General features: G+C 37.5%; 2 protein-coding genes across 2 annotated transcripts in view; one reads left to right on the forward strand and one right to left on the reverse strand.

The window, feature by feature from the left end:
- Positions 1-12,635, reverse strand: part of LOC134814178 (multidrug and toxin extrusion protein 1-like) — a 55,851-nt gene extending 43,216 nt beyond the window's left edge. Inside the window, exons 1-10 of the mRNA XM_063822226.1 lie at positions 12,535-12,635; positions 12,182-12,358; positions 11,836-11,982; positions 5,611-5,699; positions 4,113-4,185; positions 3,352-3,426; positions 2,453-2,558; positions 1,593-1,690; positions 1,030-1,092; positions 681-765 (exon numbers count right to left, since the gene is read on the reverse strand). Of these exons, the coding sequence (XP_063678296.1) occupies positions 681-765; positions 1,030-1,092; positions 1,593-1,690; positions 2,453-2,558; positions 3,352-3,426; positions 4,113-4,185; positions 5,611-5,699; positions 11,836-11,982; positions 12,182-12,358; positions 12,535-12,630 (1,009 nt within the window). The 5' untranslated portion in view covers positions 12,631-12,635. The remainder of the gene's footprint in view (positions 1-680; positions 766-1,029; positions 1,093-1,592; positions 1,691-2,452; positions 2,559-3,351; positions 3,427-4,112; positions 4,186-5,610; positions 5,700-11,835; positions 11,983-12,181; positions 12,359-12,534) is intronic.
- Positions 1-16,790, forward strand: part of LOC134814179 (ras-like GTP-binding protein RHO) — an 81,852-nt gene that overhangs the window by 47,680 nt on the left and 17,382 nt on the right. The gene's annotated exons all lie outside the window — the stretch shown is intronic.

Consider the following 16,790-nt stretch of genomic DNA (forward strand, 5'->3'; position numbering starts at 1 on the left):
TTATTAAATCCACACTACTAATATTAATCCATACTACTAATTACTAATCCACACTACTAATTACTAATCCACACTACTAATTACTAATCCACACTACTAATTATTAATCCATACTACTAATTACTAATCCACACTACTAATTACTAATCCACACTACTAATTATTAATCCACACTACTAATTACTAATCCACACTACTAATTACTAATTACTACTAATTACTAATCCACACTACTAATTACTAATCCACACTACTAATTATTAATCCATACTACTAATTACTAATCCACACTACTAATTACTAATCCACACTACTAATTATTAATCCACACTACTAATTATTAATCCATACTACTAATTACTAATCCACACTACTAATTACTAATCCACACTACTAATTATTAATCCACACTACTAATTACTAATCCACACTACTAATTATTAATCCACACTACTAATTACTAATCCACACTACTAATTACTAATTACTACTAATTACTAATCCACACTACTAATTACTAATCCACACTACTAATTATTAATCCATACTACTAATTACTAATCCACACTACTAATTACTAATCCACACTACTAATTACTAATCCACACTACTAATTACTAATTACACACTACTAATTACTAATCCACACTACTAATTACTAATTACTACTAATTACTAACATGCAAGACCGCTGGCTACAAGTAGAGTAGAAGTGAGAAGAGATGAGAATATTGTACTTCTTATATACTTCCTGGCGTTATCAACCTGAGGTGGGTTAATACTGGTTACTACAACTGCAGCTCCCCTGGCTACGTGCCTGGTTACTACAACTGCAGGTCTCATTCACTTAAATCTTAATTATGCTATTTAATTTATTTAATTTGAAGTGTGCCCCAGTTCGCAAGATTATATGAATATATTATTTATGCCCATATCGATTCAAATTATAGTTTCAAGTCATTGTTATTTAATATTATGCGTATAATCATTTATAATAGTTGTAATAATTGTAATAATTGCTGAACTTACTTTTCCTGACGCCACTGACTGTGAAATGTGTGTAGTTGCTGCGACACTGAGACCGTATTGTAACTGAGATAATTGGCAATGCTATCAAAGAGAGTTTTGAGAATATACTGGAACCATACAAACTATAAAGTATGTTCAACTCTGCTGTTTGATCATGTTCATTGTTCATGATAACCATTATCAATCTTTATACCTTCATTACGCTCCACTGTATTACATGTAAATGTAGGTACATTGAACAACAACAGGACGGAGCAATATAGCTAATGAAGCGACGTTTAACATTTCAGACAAAAGCTCGTTTTAGATAAATTAGCAAATTGAAGATTGTCGATATTTTGAACGCTCAGTTTAAATCAAATTGTCACTATTGAGGTTAAGAGCTGCAGTAAGGAAATAAAGGAAATCTTACAAGATTATCACATAATAATGATGAATAATTTAATGAATAAACTCGATTACACTTTTAAACTTGAATTATGAATATTATATGTATCTAAAAGACATTACAGTAATAAAATGTAGTTGATAAAGAGCTAGTATCCACAAAAAGGCTCCCTTACCAGATAAGAGATGGAGATAACAGTAAAACCAATAGCATTGACTTTAAAAACATCGGGATCTCTACTTCCAACTATCAGTAAAAATACTTCGTACATTCCTGTGGAGATAAGGAATATTACATTCCTGTGGTACAGAGATAAGGAATATTACATTCCTGTGGAGAGATAAGGAATATTACATTCCTGTGGAGGGATAAGGAATATTACATTCCTGTGGAGGGATAAGGAATATTACATTCCTGTGGAGGGATAAGGAATATTACATTCCTGTGGAGAGAGATAAGGAATATTACATTCCTGTGGAGAGAGATAAGGAATATTACATTCCTGTGGAGAGATAAGGAATATTACATTCCTGTGGAGAGATAAGGAATATTACATTCCTGTGGAGAGATAAGGAATATTACATTCCTGTGGAGAGATAAGGAATATTACATTCCTGTGGAGAGATAAGGAATATTACATTCCTGTGGAGAGATAAGGAATATTACATTCCTGTGGAGAGATAAGGAATATTACATTCCTGTGGAGAGATAAGGAATATTACATTCCTGTGGAGAGATAAGTAGTTTGCTGAATGATCATTCACATTGAACCTATAAAAAACAGCCACTCAAACAATAGTTTTAGTAAGCATGTATGAAGTGAGCGCATGTGTTAGCGCGTGTGTTAGCGCGTGTGTCAGCGCGTGTGTTAGCGTGTGTGTTAGCGTGTGTGTTAGCGCGTGTGTTAGCGCATGTGTTAGCGTGTGTGTTAGCGCGTGTGTTAGCGCGTGTGTTAGCGCGTGTGTTAGTGCGTGTGTTAGTGCGTGTGTTAGTGCGTGTGTTAGCGCGTGTGTTAGCGCGTGTGTTAGCACGTACCCCACTCGAGCATGATAAGACCACAGCTAGGCAGCCCTGTTATCAGTGTGTTACTCCATTGTCCGAGAGATAGAATTGTAAACCCTCCCCAGGTGTGTGAGTGAGGCTGAAAGAAGGATATTTTAATCTAACTTTTAGTGCGTAACTAATAACTATACACTTTGACTTTCAAGAAAGACGTGACAAGTCTAAAAAATGCTTAACAATGTCTAACTTTAAACAAATAATACTGTCAGGATACGTTATAGATTTGGCAACTTGCCAACACACCTGACAGCTATCATAAACTTAAGCACTTTAGACTATATCACTATAGTCTTTAGTCTTAACGTTTTATCACTACGGCACAGTGATGTAACGTTAACAGTCTGTATACAACCTTAAAAACAAGTTTTCGAAATTCTCTTTGAAACCTTTCCCCCCCCCCCCTGGCCCCCACACATTTCTATATTAATGTGACTATGACTAAACTGAACAGTTGAACAACACGATACTGCGTGCATGACACTCATATTCTAAACATAACACATGCTATTATATATTAAATATATGTGTACACTACACACACTACACACACTGCACACTACACACACTACACACACCGGAAATGTAACACAGAGTTTAGTGGGTAATTGTGGGTAATTGTTTTATAATATACACAACTATAAGCAAGAAGTGTATTGTTGAAATGTAGTTCATGTCTAATGTAGGTAATATTTAGATATTTAATGTCATGTTCATTATACAATTTTCTGTTCTTATTACATGGGATAACAGTCTATAATTATCTAAACTATATTTAGACTTTTTTAAATCTCCCTGGTAACCGCTAAAAACAGTTAACTTAACCAAAAAGCGAACCTTTACTGATAAGTGAAAGTATTGAAATAAAAAGTAACCTTTTTGAAGTGAAAGTAGGCGAGTAGAAGTAGCGGCTGTAGTAACTCTGATATTGTGTAGCACCAGTGTAGTGTCTGTAGTAGTAGTAGTTTTAATAATAGTGGTTAAGTAACCCCCCCCCCCCCCCCTTAAGTAATCACACTTTGTAATCGTGGTTAAGTAACCCCCCCCCCGGCCCCCTTAAGTAATCACACTTTGTAATCGTGGTTAAGTAACCCCCCCCCCCGGCCCCCTTAAGTAATCACACTTTGTAATCGTGGTTAAGTAACCCCCCCCCCCTTAAGTAATCACACTTTGTAATCGTGGTTAAGTAACCCCCCCCCCCTTAAGTAATCACACTTTGTAATCGTGGTTAAGTAACCCCCCCCGGCCCCCTTAAGTAATCACACTTTGTAATCGTGGTTAAGTAACCCCCCCCCCCCCCCCCCCCCCTTAAGTAATCACACTTTGTAGAAGGGACAGTGTAATGAGTTGGTGATGTTTAATGTTTAATATTACACTGGGGGTGTATTAGAAACATGAGAAGTGATTCAGCTCAGCTCCATTAGATAATATTAGGGGTGTTCCTTAAACACATTAAATAAATACAGCAACAGTGAATACTGAATAGACATTGTTCCTTGGCCCAAGTATAGCATTCTATATAACAACAAAGTTTTTAAAATGTGATGAATTATTTTTGTAAACTAATGAATGATTAAAAAGGAATGTATGATTATAAATGTAACGAATTAAAGAATTAAAGGCAACTCGATCTTACCTCAACATTAGCATTAAACGAGAACGTTACTAGAGTTAAAGTAGCAAGAGCGCCACCCAAGGTCACTATTACACTGAAAATATTACAGCGAGTTTTAAAAACTCGGTAAATTTATAATGTAAATATTATTAATTAATTAACTAGTTAAATCTGCCCCTTATATTCCCTTCTATTCCCTTCTGGCTTCTATTCCTTTGTATTCCTTTGTATTCCCTTTTATTCCTTTCTATTCCTTTTTATTCCTTGATTGTTTATTCTGTTCGTTTTCATCTTATCTTAAGAAATTTGGCAGTTCTTTATGATTTATTCTAGAAGAAATTCAACACTCAAACGTTATAACCACGTGATAAGGTTATAACCACGTGATAACGTTGTAACCACGTGATGACGTTGTAACCACGTGATAACGTTGTAACCACGTGATAACGTTGTAACCACGTGATAACGTTGTAACCACGTGATAACGTTGTAACCACGTGATAAGGTTGTAACCACGTGATAACGTTGTAACCACGTGATAACGTTGTAACCACGTGATAACGTTGTAACCACGTGATAACGTTGTAACCACGTGATAACGTTGTAACCACGTGATAACGTTGTAACCACGTGATAACGTTGTAACCACGTGATAACGTTATAACCACGTGATAACGTTGTAACCACGTGATAACGTTGTAACCACGTGATAACGTTGTAACCACGTGATAACGTTGTAACCACGTGATAACGCTGTAACCACGTGATAACGTTGTAACCACGTGATAACGTTGTAACCCCGTGATAACGTTGTAACCACGTGATAACGTTGTAACCACGTGATAAGGTTGTAACCACGTGATAACGTTGTAACCACGTGATAACGTTGTAACCACGTGATAACTTTGTAACCACGTGATAACGTTGTAACCACGTGATAACGTTATAACCACGTGATAACGTTGTAACCACGTGATAACGTTATAACCACGTGATAACGTTGTAACCACGTGATAACGTTGTAACCACGTGATAACGTTGTAACCACGTGATAACGTTGTAACCACGTGATAAGGTTATAACCACGTGATAAGGTTGTAACCATATGATCAGTGATCACGTGTCATTACATGACGTCGCTTCACTTTCGTAGTATCGAGCATGATATTGCAATAATCACTCTGCATGACGATTAACAAGATTCATAACCCCTTACCCCCCAGTTCCATGGCCGGATATTATGCCGAATTATTAGACGGAGATCGTCTACTGATATTTCTCCGGATATTTCTCCGGTTGGCAGTTCCACTACCGGAGACCATCTACGGTAATTTTGTTGATTCTGTATGAATTAATCTCCGTTAAATTCCCGGAGAGCTTCATCTCCGTATAATACAGTAGACGGAGCCGGAGAATCATCTCCGGAGATGATCTACGGGAAATGGACCTCCGTCTAATAATTTGGCATAATATCCGGCCATGGAACTGGGGTGTAATAATATAATATTATAATATTTACCTGTAAACCACAGCTCTTTGTTTGTTTAATATAAACAAGTACTTTGCCATGCACAGCGACACTGCGTTTATAGGTACTATTGCCAACGACTGAAATGTATCAATTACAAAGGTATCAATTACAAAGGTATCAATTACAAAGGTATCAATACGGGGCGGTAAATACCAGTCTGTAGTAATTTAAACTAACACTATTATAGAGACATGGAATTAACTCGACATCAAGAGTGAAGTTAGAATGTATTGAGGTGTCAGTTTGTATTTACATAACTTATATAAGTTATATAAGTTATATAAGTTATATAAGTTATATAAGTTATATAAGTTATATAAGTTATATAACTTATATAACTATATATTTTTGATATAACGTAACCAACACTACCAGATTACTACTATTATTATTCTCACTGTCAAATAGTTAAAGAAGTGCTGTGTTATATTATACACTTGTATAATTATATATACACTTGTTGAAGACAGGTGTATGCAGTATGGGTGGATCTTATGAATGCTTATGGGAGAGTACCCCATGAGCTGATAGTGTTTGCGCTTCGGCACTACAAGTTCCCGGAAGAAGTGGTCCAATATATTGTCAAGTACTACGACGAACTGGTAGTACGGGTGAAGACGAAGAAGTGGAAGAGTGAGTGGTTCTACTACCTAATCGGGTTGTTTCAAGGGGACCCGCTTTCTGTCGTGCTATTCTTAATAGCATTCAACCTACTCTTGAATTTACTTCAGGTCGACAGAACAATGGGATACAAGCCGTCGTTCAGCTCTGAGCCAACTACAAACAGAGCTTTTGCAGATGATCTCACCCTGCTGTCTGACAGACTCGACAAAATGAAGAGGCTGGTCGGGCAAATGGAGGAATTCTTAGCATGGACAAGGACGATGAGAGCTAAACCCAGCAAGTGTATTGCTCTCGGAATGAAGGTAGTGGACAATACCTACAGATCGTTTGACCCTGAGATCATCATTGCAAACGAGAAAGTAGCGTACCTTGGTGACACACCGATAAAGTTCCTTGGTCACTGGATCTACGTCAACCTGGGCCAAGATGAGACGAGAGAGCTAATCACCACTCAACTTTCAGGCCAGCTGGAAAAAGTAGACATGGCGGAGCTCTCTGGACCAAGCAAGTGCTGGATCTACAACCACATGCTAACTAGCAAAGTACAGTGGAATATTATGATATACAACCTCCCAGTATCATTCATCCAGACACTAGAGGCTCTTTGTACCAGATACTTGAAGAAATGGCTTGGAGTTACTACTTCCATATCGAATAGTGTGCTGTACAGATCAAAAGACCACTTTGGACTATCGTTAAAGCAGATCTCCAACCTGTACAAATGTCTACAGGTGTCCAAGGCCTATATGCTGAAGACATCGGTTGACCCCAAAGTGAGGGAGGTTTTCGAGTACAGAGAAAACACCAACAGAGACAAGAAGAGATGGGACTACACCAAGGAGCTGACTAATAGGGAGAGAGACCTCTACTTCAAAGAACTGATTGGCTACGTGCAGACCAGGGAAGGAGCCGGTATTGGATTCGGTGATCAGAGGAGGAAGAAGAACAAAAAGGAGCAACTGGTGGAGATAATTAAGTCTCTGAAAGAAGAGGAGCTCCTTCAAACTCTCTACGATAAGAGAGTCCAAGGAAAGTTTCTAACCTGGGAGAACACCATGCAGCTAGACACTGGCTGGCAAAGCCTGCTGTATACCTTGAGCCCCGAGCTGACAAAGTTCCACCTAAATGCCATCCACGACGTTGCAAGTACACCTAGCAACCTCCAGCTTTGGAACTACAGCTCCACGAACAACTGTCTCCTTTGTCGGCGTCAGCAGTGCAATCTAAAGCACATTCTAACGTGTTGCCCAGTGTCGCTTAAACAAGGAAGGTATAATTGGAGACATGATCAGGTGCTCAGGGTAATCGTGCAACCAATTGCAGAGAAGCTGAGGGAGATAAACAGTGCTACCCCAAAGACAGAAGTAAAGAGAGAGTGGAGGAAGTTCGTATCCGGAAAAGGAACCTACAGGAAACCCGAAGTACGGCTTACAGAAGAACCTCATCTTCTAGAGGAAGGTAACGACTGGAAACTAGTGTTTGATGAGGACGAAAGGACAAGACAATTCCCCCAACATATTGTCAACACAGCTCTCAGACCTGATGTGGTAATATACTCTAACACACTCAGGAAAGTCATCCTGATAGAGCTGACCTGTGGAAACGAGGAGAACTTTGAGGACCAGAGATCCCGGAAAGAGAAGAGATACGAAGAGCTAATGGTGGAGATCGAGACCGCAGGCTGGGAAGGATATCTCTTTACAGTAGAAGTTGGATGTCGTGGATTTTACCACCACACATTACCCCGAATTTTCAACTTCCTTAACATCACCCGGGCAAAGAAGAAGAGGGCACTTAACACAACAGCGGTGGTGTCCCTGAAAGGTTCCTACACTATCTGGCTTAGTCGCTACAACAAGACCTGGAGTGACAACTGGCAGCTGGCCGAAAGACCCTGCCCAGTTTAACCCTGATGAACAGCTGAACGTTGGGCCCTTAAAACGTCGTTGAAAGCTACATCTGGGGTCGTCAGTCCCAGACATCAGAAGAAGTCAGAGAGTGTAGAAGATTCTGCGTCTGAAAAGACTAGAGAATTGAGGTAAATATAGTTGGTTTGGTCTGCGTGCCCTCTCAATAAATAGCAAATGTATTATTTTTGAAGACTACGTGAGACGTGATCATACCATTTAAGCTGTGCACTCTACTCCATCAAATGTGAGGGGAACTTTACTAATATTCACTACTTCTAGTACATTCACCCATGTAAATGCTAGGTGACGGTTAGGTGACACAATAAGAAAGCGGTGGATTTTATATCGTTGTCAGGGAAACTAATCCCGTTTCAATGATTAGTTTAGATTTCTATCCTCTTACATACCTTTAAAGAAAAACAATGACCTGTAGCTGGGAGATAATAATAACTAACATGTTATTAGTTACACATAGCTAATGTTATTAGTTACACATAGCTAATGTTATTAGTTACACATAGCTAATGTTATTAGTTACACATAGCTAATGTTATTAGTTACACATAGCTAATGTTTTTTATCAAGTTATCAATGTGGATCCTAAGTTTCCAGTCCTGTCCTGCTAAAAGTGGATCTAACTGGTAACTTCTAAATTTATTCCAGGTGTGTACTGTGTACTGTGTACTGTGTACTGTGTACTGTGTACTGTGTACTGTGTACTGTGTACTGTGTACTGTGTACTGTGTACTGTGTACTGTGTACTGTGTACTGTGTACTGTGTACTGTGTACTGTGTACTGTGTACTGTGTACTGTGTACTGTGTACTGTGTACTGTGTAAATATGGACTAAGTAACAATGGGATGTGATTCCCAGGTCGCTGACCTATTTCTAAACTGGTACGAGCATGATTACATTACATTGCAAGTTAAAAATAAGAACCCTGTGGTTCACACATTGAAACATGATAGTCGATATATTGATGATTTTACTACACCTAATATTAGTCATAAGACTGTCGATATAATTTGCAAGGATATTTACCCTGTAGAGTTGAAGATTGTAGTTACAAACTCTAGCAATTTATCTACGACTTTTCTTGATTTAGACATTAATATTCTGAACATCGTTTCTACACTAAATTATATAAAAACGACGTGATTTCAGTTTTAAGTCGTTACTTTTCCTAACCTTAACTCCAACGTACCCGTGAAACCTTTGTAATTTGTATGGAGTATTAATTGTAGGTGAACTGTATAGGATATGCAAATCCTCCTCAGTATTGAATGAATTTATTCATGAAGTTAAATTATTAATTGATAAACTGATTACCCAGAATTTTGAACGGAAAATCTTACATAGATATCTTAAATTATTTATTAATTGTCAGCCAGCGTGTATCCTCAGACGACAGACACTGGCATAATTTCACAGTTAATGACTGCATGTAATTATAGTGTGTGTGAGGCCTCCTTTTATGCATGTTACCTCTTACGTAAGCTATAATTGCTTTGGTTGTATCGGAACAGTTTTATTTACGTTGACCACTCTCACAGTTTATTACTAAGCTTTCAAGCAGTAAACTATTTTGTTTTCTATATTCTATCATACTTTTACTTAAGTCTAGTTATACATTACTTTATCATATTTATTGATCTAAGGTGTAGTATTGCCAGATCCTAGTTCAATTTGTAACGGAGTTTTATATTAACAGGAAACGAAGCAACAGACTCGATATATTTTAATGTTGCCATGGGGTGGCAAGTCCCCATACATCGTAGTCCGGTAGTTTCATTGCGTCTTAATATACTCCTTCATAATATTAAACGTTGCGTCTTAATATATCCACATCTTCTATTGTGAAATATCAGAAATAATGCATTATGTGTTGTTCATCATACATATTCTTTTTGTTAAAGCCCATATCTACATTACAGCATAATGATTAAGCACACATATTATCCAGATGATCTATTAGATTATAACTTTCTGTGTACTAGTAGTAGTAACTTAGACAAAGTAGTAACTTAGACAAAGTAGTAACTTAGACAAAGTAGTAACTCAGACAAAGTAGTAACTTAGACAAAGTAGTAACTTAGACAAAGTAGTAACTTAGACAAAGTAGTAACTTAGACAAAGTAGTAACTTAAACAAAGTAGTAACTTAGACAAAGTAGTAACTTAGACAAAGTAGTAACTTAGACAAAGTAGTGACTTAGACAAAGTAGTAACTTAGACAAAGTAGTAACTTAGACAAAGTAGTAACTTAGACAAAGTAGTAACTTAGACAAAGTAGTAACTTAGACAAAGTAGTAACTTAGACAAAGTAGTAACTTGGACAAAGTAGTGACTTAGACAAAGTAATAACTTAGACAAAGTAATAACTTAGACAAAGTAGTGACTTAGACAAAGTAGTGACTTAGACAAAGTAGTAACTTAGACAAAGTAGTAACTTAGACAAAGTAGTGACTTAGACAAAGTAGTAACTTAGACAAAGTAGTAACTTAGACAAAGTAGTGACTTAGACAAAGTAGTAACTTAGACAAAGTAGTAACTTAGACAAAGTAGTGACTTAGACAAAGTAGTGACTTAGACAAAGTAGTAACTTAGACAAAGTAGTAACTTAGACAAAGTAGTGACTTAGACAAAGTAGTGACTTAGACAAAGTAGTAACTTAGACAAAGTAGTGACTTAGACAAAGTAGTGACTTAGACAAAGTAGTGACTTAGACAAAGTAGTGACTTAGACAAAGTAGTAACTTAGACAAAGTAGTAACTAAGACAAAGTAGTGACTTAGACAAAGTAGTAACTTAGACAAAGTAGTAACTTAGACAAAGTAGTGACTTAGACAAAGTAGTGACTTAGACAAAGTAGTAACTTAGACAAAGTAATAACTTAGACAAAGTAGTGACTTAGACAAAGTAGTGACTTAGACAAAGTAGTAACTTAGACAAAGTAGTAACTTAGACAAAGTAGTGACTTAGACAAAGTAGTAACTTAGACAAAGTAGTAACTTAGACAAAGTAGTGACTTAGACAAAGTAGTAACTTAGACAAAGTAGTAACTTAGACAAAGTAGTAACTTAGACAAAGTAGTGACTTAGACAAAGTAGTAACTTAGACAAAGTAGTGACTTAGACAAAGTAGTAACTTAGACAAAGTAGTAACTTAGACAAAGTAGTGACTTAGACAAAGTAGTAACTTAGACAAAGTAGTAACTTAGACAAAGTAGTGACTTAGACAAAGTAGTGACTTAGACAAAGTAGTAACTTAGACAAAGTAGTAACTAAGACAAAGTAGTAACTCAGACAAAGTAGTAACTTAGACAAAGTAATAACTTAGACAAAGTAGTAACTTAGACAAAGTAGTGACTTAGACAAAGTAGTAACTTAGACAAAGTAGTGACTTAGACAAAGTAGTGACTTAGACAAAGTAGTAACTTAGACAAAGTAGTGACTTAGACAAAGTAGTAACTTAGACAAAGTAGTAACTAAGACAAAGTAGTAACTCAGACAAAGTAGTAACTTAGACAAAGTAATAACTTAGACAAAGTAGTAACTTAGATGATGTACAAAATACGAACTTCTTAAAAACATGAACAAACTTAAATTATCTATGACTGTTAACAACGCAACGTGAAACTAAAAATAACTACTGCTCAGGTTTGTTGGCAGATTCCCTACCATATGCAGGACAGAAGTTGTTGACTCCAATACTTCTGGCTTCTGATGGATGTAAAGTAACATGGGTTTAAGAAGGAGTAGGATGGATATGAGTGGGAAGGAGACGACTATACAAACCATGAGAGTACGTTGTACTATCAACCCCACCTGGAGAGGGAATATTATCAGAAACAATAGGACTGCTTTAGTTTCACATTTATCAGGAGAAGATCAGCAATCATATTTCAAGCTTCTAGAGACGTAGATTAAATTGTTACTATAACAAAATGGATTTACGAATTTCATGATAATTAATAATTAATATATATAATATAATAATATTACTTTTTCTTTGAAGTAAACTGACCTCTCGGTGTGTTGAAGGATCTGCTAAGGCTCTCATACCAAGATAATCTATAGCAGATGTCACCCCCAACATAGGAAGATGCCCCATAAGGTTTATTAAAGATATTCCAAGGTAGGTCCCATCTAAAGCATTTACACTTATGTGACCTGAGATAACACCAACAAAGAAACCTCTTGTCTGTGAACAAATTTTATGTTAGTAATGCAAATATTTAAATACTAAATGATTTCAGGTTACACAATTTCTGGAAATAACTTTCAAGTAAAATTCATAATTTTCGGACCATATGTGGTAATCGATCAGAATTTATGCATTACTCTTATTTTGTAACGAGTTAAAATGATGTTAATCACCTGCTGGCCGAAGAGAATGACAGCAAATACAAGTCCAAAACGTAAAATGGACATACAGCTCAAAACAAATTCTTTGAACTTTTCGTTTATAGCCATTTTGATCTCCTTGGAATAGAAATTAAAAATAAAATCGAATTTACACAACATTAAACACAATGAGATCTCCTCAGAAGAAAATGACGACAACCTGATACAAATCTAAACTATTATAGGCTACAATATACACATAATATAACAGTAGTTAACCGTATATAAAAATTCTATAAAAAATTCAATAAAAAATCTTAGAAAATTTCATAAAAACCCTTTGTTGTAGTAGTAAAAGTAGCCACTTCAATTTGTTGGCTCTAAATTAATATCTAAATCTGATATCTTAACTATACTACCGCTTTTTATCCCTCTTTCTCCTACAAATAACATTGGAGATCCAAGAGCCTTATTGGAAGGTTGGAAGGAGCTTGAGCATGAAATACTCTTATCTAAAAATGCCCTTTCCAATGGGTTCCATACACTCCTAGCACTAACATATAACATAGTTCCATCTGCTTTGTTGGCCCCTGCAGGGAGTTCTCTACCGTCTACAGGAATAAGGAGAGGTTCAGTGGTAACATCTTTACAGCCAGCAGTTTCTGAGAGCTCTGCGAACACATCTCTCAATGAATTGTGGCAAAGAGATACATATCCACCCCTTTTGCATATTAATGAGTGTTTTATTGAGTTGTCACTTCCACATACACATTTTCTTGCAGCATCTTTTATTCCAAAGTTGTACCTAAGGGCTAGGGCGTCATTGAATTCTTGCTCGTTGAGACAGAATCGAAAAGATTTGAGCGGGAGTGATGAAAGCCAGGAACTTGCCCCTTTCTATGATGTTTGTAGGTTTAGGAAAACAAATTTTTTGTTAGGAAAACAAATTTAAATTTTGGTATTTATCAATAACAATCAAAACATATCATATATCATAAAAATTAGGCCGCGCGTTGGTTGACTGCCTCAGTAAGGTGAATAATTTAAGCTTGAAGGTGCCCTACGCATTAACAGAACCTTATGCGGCGATCACATGATCATGAGGACCTGTGAGCGCCAAATTTAATTTAAAGTTTCTAGAAATCATACATCACTACGAGTTACTCATGCTTTTTTAATTTTTATAGGAGTGTAGATTGTCAGGTATTTCATTCATTCATACTTATTTGGTTTAAAGCTGTATATTTAGAACTCGCTATTGTTCAAACTATGAAAGCAGAACGTAGATAATGGACAATATACCTACCAGGACGCACGCACTACCAGGACGCACGCCGAGTTGGACTCGTCGACAGTCCTGATATATATGGAACAAATATATATATCGAACAAATATTTTACGAGTATCACCCGTTAATATGACGTAAGATCTAATTGCAATTTTTGGGTTTCATTCAGGAAAACTCTATCCTTCAAAAACTCTATCATTGAAAAACTCCTTGAAAAACTCCTCGAAAAACTCCTTGAAAAACTCCTTGAAAAACTCTATCCTATATTTTCCATGTTTAAAAAAAAAGTCTAGAGGTCGCACCATGTTTTCCGTATCTGAGTGATAGTGATATACCCCCTAGCAAAACAGAGATCTCTGAGGCTTTAAAGAGTCTGAAGAATCACAAGAGCCCTGGAATTGATGAAATTTCCAACGAACAGCTGAAGTATGGGGCTCCTGGTCTTTTAGACAGGCTTGAGAAACTGTTTGCACGTGTATGGGAGACAGAGAATGTGCCAGAGGATTGGGTTAAGGGTATCATTGTTATTGTCCCGAAAAAGGGTGATACATCACACTGCTCGAACAACAGGGGCATTACCCTACGCTCCACGGCATCAAAACTCTATCAGATAATAGTGTTGCGACGGATGAATGCGGGGCTTGAAGAACTGCTCCGAGAGAATCAGTGCGGGTTCAGGAAAAACAGGGCTTGCATAGATCAGATTTATTCGCTCCGTACTATTATTCACAACAGCATTGAGTTTAATCTCCCCCTTTACATAAATTTTGTTGACTTTAAAGCTGCATTCGATTCACTTAATCGGGAGTTTATCTGGAAAGCTTTTAGTCATTATGGCTTGCCTTGTAAATACATTCGCATAATGCAAGCATTCTTTTGCGGCACCGTCAGCGCTGTCAGACATAATGGCGAGCTCTCTGAGTGGTTTGACGTTACATCTGGTTCTGGGCAGGGGGATATTCAGGGTCCACCTATCTTTAATGTTTGCATCAACCTGCCTGCGCAGCGGGCTGAGGATAACAAAGTGTTGTCACACGGGGCAGTGCTGCAGAGAGCTACCACCAGCTCTGGTCAGGATATAGTCGTCCTGGATACTGACTATGCAGATGATTTGGCTATCATGGACAACACCAAGGACGGTCTCCAGGAGACGACTGATCTTTTATGCAAGTATGCGGCTCAGGCTGGCCTCAGAATCAATGCGAAGAAAACAGAGGTTATGGCCATCGGCAAGAATACATCACAGAGGCCGTATACTGAAGCATCAACGGTGGACATTACAGTAGGAGACACGGCTATCCAGCAAGTCAGCAACTTCACTTACCTTGGGTCGATTATATCAAGTGATGGGACTATTGACCGGGACTTGTCTGCACGGATCCAGAAAGCCTCAGGAGCATTCAATCAGCTCGGTAATATTTGGAAGAATCGCAATATCCAAACTAACACCAAAATACGGATATATGTTGCAGCGGTTCTAACAATATTACTTTATGGAAGCGAAGTCTGGAACACTACTTCAAAGCAACTACATCGCTTCGAAGTTTTTCATCAAAACTGTCTGAGGAGAATCCTTCGAATTAAGTGGTTCCACCGGACGAGCAATGTTCAAGTGTTGGAGCGGGCAAGAATAAACCCGGTTATAACCTACATCAGTGCCAACCGTCTTCGCTGGTTTGGACATGTTTCTAGAATGCCGGACACCAGGCTACCAAAGTATCTACTTGACTGGACACCTGCTCACGGCCGAAGATCACGTGGGCGGCCAAGAAAGAATTGGCGAACCTGTGTCCTAGAAGACGCAGTAACATTCACAGGAGATCCAGACATTGTATTTGATAAGGTCCGAGAGTTGGCAGGAAACCGAAAGCACTGGAGAGAGATGATACGACATAAGCGGCAATTCCTTGGTGCAGGCCACTCGAATGATTGAGGAGACCTTATCAAGTATCAAGTAAGTAAAATAATGAATGGAGTATTTGAACCAGACTTCCTATTGTAGAATAGAAGTGGAGGCAGATATATAAAACTTCGCGGTCCCTCCGTGAGTAATTCAGAATGGTGACATGCACAATTTATCACTCACCCAGTACACAGTTATACAGGTTGGAAACCTCATTTCTAACATTGAAAAATGAATATTGATTGTGAAGCAGAAAATTGCGACAATAAATATTTTCTGACATGAATTTTTCAGAATGAAGATAAAAGTTGAACAAGTTAAAAACTGTAAACGTTGACGGGTGTTTCTCGTCTAAATTTCTTCAAAGTAGCGCGCACCGTTTAATCAAAATATTAGCACGATGCAAGTGCTAGTAGAGGCTGTTACGGGCAAATATCACGCTTTTTTGCTCGAGCCCTGGGACTTCTTTTAGGGTTCTTATATGATAGAATGGAGTGTACTGAACACTCTGACGGTATCGGGAACCTACTAGAGAATTCAGAAGCTGTGTTGTGAGCACTTTACTGCCAAAACTTCGGACATCTACAGACACCGGAATATCGACTAAAAATTTTTTCTGAGTTGTTCCCCTAATTTCTCTTAGGTTGTTTAAGCCCTAGAAAGTGTCAGATCGTCTAAATATTGCTACATTCCGGTGTTAGAGACCTCGAAAATTTCGACCTCGTAGAACGTGTTGCGCGTCGTATATAGTGTTTACAATGGAAAAAGTGCACTTAAATCTGATTCGGTTGCGGCGCGTGACGTATCTAGCACGATATTTGCTCGAAAGCGCGTCACTGCGCCAGAAACCTCGTGGTACCGTAACACTGTAGAAATAGATAATCACAAGAGACACAATAAACGTATCATCACTATGCAAAGTTAATGTTAAAATGATACAATAGCCCTGCTTTAACAGATTAATCCACATAAACACTATATTTCTACAGTCCGATCAGTAAATCGAACATGTTTTTGAAGATAAATCTTCTGATAGAATTCGTTTCTACATTATAAGATTTCTTTTCTAATCTCCTTTAAGAGTGCTGCCTTTGTTA

This window comes from Bolinopsis microptera, chromosome 4, assembly GCF_026151205.1.
Source record: "Bolinopsis microptera isolate Bmic1 chromosome 4, MBARI_Bmic_1.0, whole genome shotgun sequence".
NCBI classification, from domain to species: Eukaryota; Metazoa; Ctenophora; class Tentaculata; order Lobata; family Bolinopsidae; genus Bolinopsis; species Bolinopsis microptera.